The sequence below is a fragment of the Triticum dicoccoides genome, chromosome 3A (assembly GCF_002162155.2).
Source record: "Triticum dicoccoides isolate Atlit2015 ecotype Zavitan chromosome 3A, WEW_v2.0, whole genome shotgun sequence".
In the NCBI taxonomy this organism is placed as follows: domain Eukaryota; kingdom Viridiplantae; phylum Streptophyta; class Magnoliopsida; order Poales; family Poaceae; genus Triticum; species Triticum dicoccoides.
Genome location: NC_041384.1, coordinates 653,471,314 through 653,478,542, shown reverse-complemented (window position 1 = coordinate 653,478,542; position 7,229 = coordinate 653,471,314). Strand labels below are relative to the sequence as shown.

The window sequence follows — 7,229 nt, the reverse complement described above, 5'->3', positions numbered from 1 at the left end:
TTTTCTCCTTGCTTTTTTTCTTTTTCTTTTCTTTCTCAGATGCTTTGAGCCATGGCGCTCTGGGTTGGTTGGGGCTGTCAGATTTGGCTTGCCGCTTTATTTCGCATTGCTCTCCGATATTTTCATCTTTTTCTGTTCTTATTTTCTCCCCTGCGCTACTGTTCATCCCCACATGCTCGTCTGTTCATCTGCTTATCCCCTTTCTGCGTAGCATTATTTGGCTTGCTGAACTTCAAGCTCACACGAATCCTCCCGTGTTCTGTTTTCAGATGAGAAGCAGCGCAACCGGGGCAGCGACTGCGCGGTCGGCCTGAGGCCGGAGAGGCAGGCAGGCAGGCTGCAAAGCTCAGCTCAGACCAGAGGAGGCTTCATCCAGACAGAGTGAAAGCGAGCCCCCATGGGCTCCCTGGAGGCGCGGTACCGGCCGGCCGGAGCAGCGTAAGATCTCCCTCCCCAGAGCAGAACCCACCCCTCGGCTCGATCCGAAGAGAAAAATACCCACTTTTCTGTACGCCCGTACCTTTTTTAGCTGGTGATACTCGAGGAGATGCCGCTTGCGTGCTAATCTGGCCTGCAGATGCGCCCTGCCATGTGCCGCCATGTGCTAACCAAGCCGTTTCTGTGGCGATTACCACGGCGTAGTAATCCCGTACCGCCATGGTACCCTGCACAAGATGCCGTTCTTTCCTCTCCGCTGCCGTCCGTCCGTCCGTCCGTCCATGGTGCCTTCCTCCTCCATAACTTCCCTGATCTTGTAGGTGGTGCCGTTGGTGGTTGCAGCGCCTTTATGGCATCCATCCATCCACCCACATATGCTACCACCAGTACCACTTCCCGTTAGAGATGCAGCGAGAATGCGCCCTCTTTTCCGTTGCTAAGATGCCGGAACTACCATGAATCTGTTGGTTCTTGCGCCCTCTTTTTAACCTGATTTTGTTCTTATTACCGGCCAGGGATCTGCCCTGCATTTCTGGCGGTGGTTTTGATCCCATATTTAGGAGATGCTAATGGTTTCGGTAACCCAGCTCCAGACTTTCTGTTATTATGGTGGGGCCAGTTGTCGGTGCTCATGTGTTCCTCACTGCGGATTTGGCCCCGGAGACCGCTCCTTGTCACCGAAACCTATTAAATCTCTCCTACTGACGCATTGGCTCCATGTGCACTCCGCAGTGGGCACGTTGAGTTGGTCAGCTCCGGTACACTCTCTTCATGCCGGTGGCCTGAGGGTGACAATTGGGGATCATTTCCTCTAGAAAATGCCAGGTTTTCGGGGTTGTGTTTGACTCTTCGGTGCGCGGCGAACGGAGTGAATCCAGCAACCTTGGTCTCCTGTCATCAGTCTTTGTGATGTTAACGGCATTGACGCTACTGCAAAGTTTCTATATCTCTACACCTGGGATTGCTCATCTTCGTGCGGCTTTTCTTCGCGTGTTTGCCGGTATTAAAACTGCTAATCGGAGCGTGCTGTCGATTTGAGACCAAGAAACATGGAGGGGTTAGGTTAGGTACCGGGAATCTCTGTGATTAGTGGTGCTCTCCTTTTCTAAAAGATGCGGCTAATAAAGCAGAGGCCCGGAGGAATGGATGAGTGCGCTGGTTTTCATTTGCTTCATATTTTTTAATCCTCGGTGCGGAGAAACGTGCGGGCTTTTGTTCCCCTTAGCCTTTTTTCTCCTCGATAGCCAAATCACTTTAGTGTGTGATCACTTCCCAATATTGGATGCTGCAGTTTCTCCTGTTAAAAGTGGTGCGGGGGTACTTTAGTTTTAGTGTTGCAATGCATGTTAGCCGCTCATGGGGGCTGGTCTTCTGAACCTTCTGAGCATAAGCATATATAGTGCAGCCTCCAAGAAAAACCAAACACTATCACCTAGGAAAGCACCATGAAAGCTATCTTTGTGGTTGTAAGCAAAGCAATGGGGTGAGGAAAGGAAAGCACCAGGGCGTGGCTTGCTTGTAGGCTTATTTTGTTGTTATTTTGGTACAAGTGGTTGTTCTGATAGGGACCTTCGGAACCAAGTTGGATCACTTCCTTCCTTGTACTTCAGATAAAAAATATATTAATATAAGCTGGTTACTTTGGGAAATCATACCTGCTTCTTCAGAAGTGCCTATTTCAGAGTTTTGATTTTGGACTAACAAATATTTTAATATAATCTGTTATATTGGGAAATCATACCTGCTTCTTCAGAAGTGCCTATTTCAGAGTTTTGATTTTGGACTAACAAATATTTTAATATAATCTGTTATATTGGGAAATAACACTTCTTCAGAAATTCTCCTATATATCCTCTATAAATCTTAGGCAGAGTTTTTGGTTTCATCTGCCTAGCCAAAGCTCCCAGTGCCTATTGAGTGTCTAGCATCTACCAAGTGTGATATTGACAAAAGTAAAACGGAAAAATTCATCTTCCTGCATAACAAAATGAAAGCTAGGAGCAGAACTCTACTGCTCTCGTGGTATCAGTACCAAAAAAATGTTTATACCAATATAGTAAGACTTTTTATTGTAGAGATAGCTTCTGAGTTCCGACTTTATCTTGGCCAGAATTAGTACTTCGCTGTTCCGTTACTGACTTGCTGTCTCTTGACTATCTCCTCTGTTGCAGTGATGACACAGCTAAAAGAAGGACCCAGAAAAGTAAAAGTTTCAAAGAGGTTGAAAAGTTTGATGTATTTGTTCTAGAGAAAAGCTCCGGCTGCAAGTTCCGATCCTTGCAACTTTTGCTCTTCGCTATCATGTCTGCTGCATTTCTGACACTTCTATACACTCCGTCTGTGTACGAGCATCAGTTGCAGTCCAATTCTCGGTAAGTATATATGTATGAAGAGTATCTTGTTGTAACAGCTAGTACTACACGTAGAACATTACTTCACACTAGGCTAGGTTGGTATCTGTATATGGTAAGCTGCATATTGCCCTGAAGCTCATCGTGTTCATGTGCTTTGCAGGTTTGTTAATGTTGGATGGATATGGGATAAGACTATCCCTGATCCGCGATATGTATCTACTATGCCCGTTCAGTGGGATGATGTGTATAAAACTATCGAAAGTCTGAATGGTGGTGAGCAGAAGCTCAAGGTCGGACTCTTGAATTTTAACAGCACTGAGTTCGGGTCTTGGACACAATTGCTCCCAGAAAGTGAGTTTTCGATCATAAGGTTGGAGCATGCTAATGAAAGCATCACCTGGCAGACACTGTACCCTGAATGGATTGATGAGGAGGAAGAAACAGAGATACCATCTTGTCCATCGCTTCCAGAGCCTAATTTCCCAAGAGGGACACACTTTGATGTTATTGCTGTGAAGCTTCCCTGTACCCGAGTTGGCGGGTGGTCCAGAGATGTTGCGCGGTTGCATCTGCAGTTGTCAGCAGCAAAATTGGCCGTGACTGCCGCAAGAGGCAACCGGGGGGTACATGTGATGTTTGTGACGGAGTGCTTCCCTCTTCCGAATCTCTTCTCTTGCAAGAATCTTAAGAAACATGAAGGCAATGCTTGGCTATACAAGCCTGACTCGAAGGCATTAAAGGAGAAGCTTAGACTTCCGATTGGATCTTGTGAGCTTGCTGTTCCACTCAAAGCAAAATGTAAGTTGATTACTATCTCTGCTGTTTTCAATGTCTCTGCATAGAAATATGCTAATTATTCCTCATTACCTTTTGCAAATGTTTGTCATCTACTCATCTGTTGATTTGCTAATTTGAATATCCACAATGCCTGGAAGAGCTATCCATCTGTGGCAGTTGAAATATATAGCAGTCTCTGTGCTTTATCATATAGGGAACATCACCACCTTTGGTTCGAATATTGTCATGATTGAAAATTTGCTTTTATGCCTTTTTAGTGTTGTCCCTGTATTACTTGGAATTTTTTGATGAGTGACACCAATCCTCTCTCTTACAGCAAGACTTTACTCGGTAGACCGACGCAGAGAAGCATATGCTACCATACTGCATTCAGCAAGCGAGTATGTCTGTGGCGCAATTGCAGCAGCTCAAAGCATTCGTCAAGCAGGATCAACAAGGGACTTTGTTATTCTTGTTGATGACACCATAAGTGACCATCACCGGAAGGGCCTTGAATCTGCGGGTTGGAAGGTGAGAATAATCGAGAGGATACGGAACCCAAAGGCTGAGCGTGATGCTTACAATGAGTGGAACTACAGCAAATTCCGGTTGTGGCAGCTGACGGATTATGACAAGATCATATTCATAGATGCTGATCTGCTCATCCTGAGGAACATTGATTTCCTGTTTACAATGCCGGAAATCAGTGCAACTGGCAACAATGCAACACTCTTCAACTCTGGTGTCATGGTTATCGAGCCTTCAAACTGCACATTCCAGCTGTTAATGAATCACATCAACGAGATCACATCTTACAATGGTGGCGATCAGGGATACTTGAACGAGATATTCACATGGTGGCATCGGATTCCAAAGCACATGAACTTCCTGAAGCATTTCTGGGAGGGCGACGAAGAGGAGGTGAAGGCGAAGAAGACCCAGCTGTTCGGCGCCAACCCGCCGATCCTCTACGTCCTCCACTACCTGGGCCGCAAGCCATGGCTATGCTTCCGGGACTACGACTGCAACTGGAACGTTCCGATACTGCGGGAGTTTGCCAGCGACATCGCGCACACGCGGTGGTGGAAGGTGCATGACAAGATGCCCAAGAAGCTGCAGAGCTACTGCCTCCTGAGGTCGAGGCTGAAGGCGGGGCTGGAGTGGGAGCGGAGGCAGGCGGAGAAGGCCAACTTCACGGACGGGCACTGGAAGCGGAACATCACCGACAAGAGGCTCAAGATTTGCTTCGAGAAGTTTTGCTTCTGGGAGAGCATGCTGTGGCACTGGGGCGAGGCCCCCAACAACGCGACGAAGAAGGCCTCGACGCCGGCGCTGCCCGCCGCGACCCTGTCGAGCTCGTGAGATGCTGTGTAGATATCCTCCCCCGTGAAATTTTAGTATACCAGATGATGATACAGCAGACCTCCCCCCAGTCTCCTCCTCCATTCCATACAATACACAATAGCAACAGCTTTGTAAAGGTAGCCATGCATGCTGCTCCTAGGCCTTTCCTTCCCAACAGCTATACATTTTGTTTGCTGCCGATGCCTCGGGCGCGCGCTCTCGCTCTCGCTGCTGCTGCTCCAACCGCGACGCCACGGCTAACGATTTTTTGGGTTCATCTTGGATGGGTAATAATTCGTCGCTTGTAGGTAAGTTTTCTTGGGCAAGACTTGTCTATGGCTGGCTGTGTTGGCGCAGTGGTAGTTAGCTTTTGTAATGTAAAGTGTGTATGGTGGTCGTTGAACTGTTGGCTCCGGTGGCGTTGGTCTGGGGTGATGCAAGGGTTAGATTGCTGACCGGCGGACGCCGCCGCTCCTTTTTGGCACCATGGGTGATGGACATGATATATGATGTTGTAATGGAATTTGGGTTGGTTCAACTGCTCGGCGATTCAGCGTATGGGAAGTGGTTCCCTGAGTCGTCTGAAATTGTTTGCCTGTGTTGCTGTAGAACAAACCACGGTCGGCTGTGGGGTTGGTTCGGTTGCATGCATGTGTGTGTGCATTGAGCTCAGCAGCGCCACCTAACGGGGCGGCGTTGAAATGGCGTGCTGCCGGTGCTGGGTGCGGGCAGACGTAGAAGAGGAGGACACACATGGGGCGCATGGAGAGTTGGGTGAGCTGCCTCCCGTGCCAATGGTGGACATGGCCCCATCATTGCCAGGATCTCCATTATTTCGCCGTGCTCCGTTGGGTTGGGTTCCTTGCAGCTGCGGGCGATCTTTGTTGAGGCCGCTCGAGGCAAATTTTCGTGTTTTGACTTTTTTTGAAACCTATTCAAGATTTGAACCTAGTTTGAATTATCTTTGAGATCCGACCCTTTTGCTACCGCCAGAATCCATGGTGATAGGGTCTAAACAGCCTACCGTCAGAGACTTTGGTGGTAGGAAACTTCGCTACTGCACAACCCTATCATCAAAGTGTTTGGCGGTAGGCATGAGCATGCACTGTGTTTAATATTTAGGAGGTACTCTACCGCCATGGTCCCTGACGGTAGTAGATCTCGATTTTTTTTAAATTAGGATTAAACCTTGAATAGGTTTTAGAAAAGGGTCAAAACGCGAAATTTAGCCGCCGCTCGACGTGCTCGCTTTTCCGACAGCATGGAAACGCCCTGCGTCCACCTAAAAAGCACGAGGATGCACCGCTGGTGTTGTTTGCCCAAGATCGGGAGCGGTTGGAGCTGGAGGATTCCGTGGCAGTACCACCAGTAGGTTTTCTTTTAAATTGCTTCCAGATCTGGACGCACTGTAGCTGAGCTGAATGCCAATCTGGCGTCCCCGCAAAAAGAAAGAAAAAGGGACGCGACTAGCAGTAGTACTGCTGCTGTGACAACGAGCGGGGTTGGGCGCCGCACACCTGGTTTCCGAATGGGAGGGAGGGCGGTGTGGCCATCTTCCCGGCCCTTTTGTCAGAGAAGGCATGCGATGCCGCGGACCGGCTCGGAGCCCGAGCCGCTTGGCCGGCGAGAGCGCGGTGCGGCGTGGCCCCGCGCACGCCTGGCACGCGTCCGTGCGCTCTGCATCTGTCGGCGAGGGTGCCGGCTTTTGAGGTTTGACCGGGGAGAGGAAGAAGCAAGGGGAGGAGGGGAGAAAGGACGCCCCGGGCTGGGCCTCCGTGGTCGGCGTCGCGAGCTGCCCTTTCTGCCGCGTCGCGGCGCCGACGCTTCCAGCACAAGTAATTTTGGGGGCCACGACGGCGCGACGCCGGACGGCGGGTTCGTTTGAGAGCGGGTGCGAAAGGCCGGGACGGCTGGGCCGGGGATGTTTAGGGCAACTCCACCGCACGACCTTAAACGGACGTCCGCTTTGTCCGGATTCTATCCGTTTGGGGTGGCAATAGGTCATAAAACGGACATGTATGTCCGGATTTATTTGGAGACGCCTAATGCGCAGACCAACCCCAAAACGTCCGCCTCGGCCGCCATGTCACGCCCGCGCTCTTGCTCCGCCGGCGCAGCTGTTGGTGCCGCCGCCGCTGCCAGGCTCGCCCGCTCCACGCTCCGCGCGCCCGCCTCACCGCCCATCGTCGTGCCCTCCGCGTCGCGGCCAACTCCTCGGCGCTCGCCGCCTCGCCGCCGCCTGGGCATTTGCCGCACGCACCCCCCGCCCCGCTCACGCCCGCGCGCCGCGCGCCCAGCCTCGCCCCGTTCGGCCAG

At 50.6% G+C, this 7,229-nt stretch overlaps 1 protein-coding gene across 1 annotated transcript; it reads left to right on the top strand.

The window, feature by feature from the left end:
- The first annotated feature begins 256 nt into the window (after window positions 1-256).
- LOC119269967 (UDP-glucuronate:xylan alpha-glucuronosyltransferase 1-like) lies at window positions 257-5,451 on the top strand. The gene is made up of 4 exons (XM_037551914.1): window positions 257-438; window positions 2,610-2,810; window positions 2,953-3,590; window positions 3,907-5,451. Exons 1-4 carry the CDS (start codon window positions 398-400, stop codon window positions 4,929-4,931), a joined length of 1,905 nt encoding a protein of 634 aa, XP_037407811.1. The 5' UTR covers window positions 257-397; the 3' UTR covers window positions 4,932-5,451.
- Window positions 5,452-7,229: the final 1,778 nt, after the last annotated feature.

Coding starts and splice junctions, on each gene's coding strand:
- LOC119269967 (XM_037551914.1), top strand. CDS start 398: ATGGGCTCCCTGGAGGCGCGGTACCGGCCGGCCGGAGCAGC. Junction 439..2,609: donor TACCGGCCGGCCGGAGCAGC/GTAAGATCTCCC, acceptor CCTCTGTTGCAG/TGATGACACAGCTAAAAGAA. Junction 3,591..3,906: donor TGTTCCACTCAAAGCAAAAT/GTAAGTTGATTA, acceptor TCTCTCTTACAG/CAAGACTTTACTCGGTAGAC.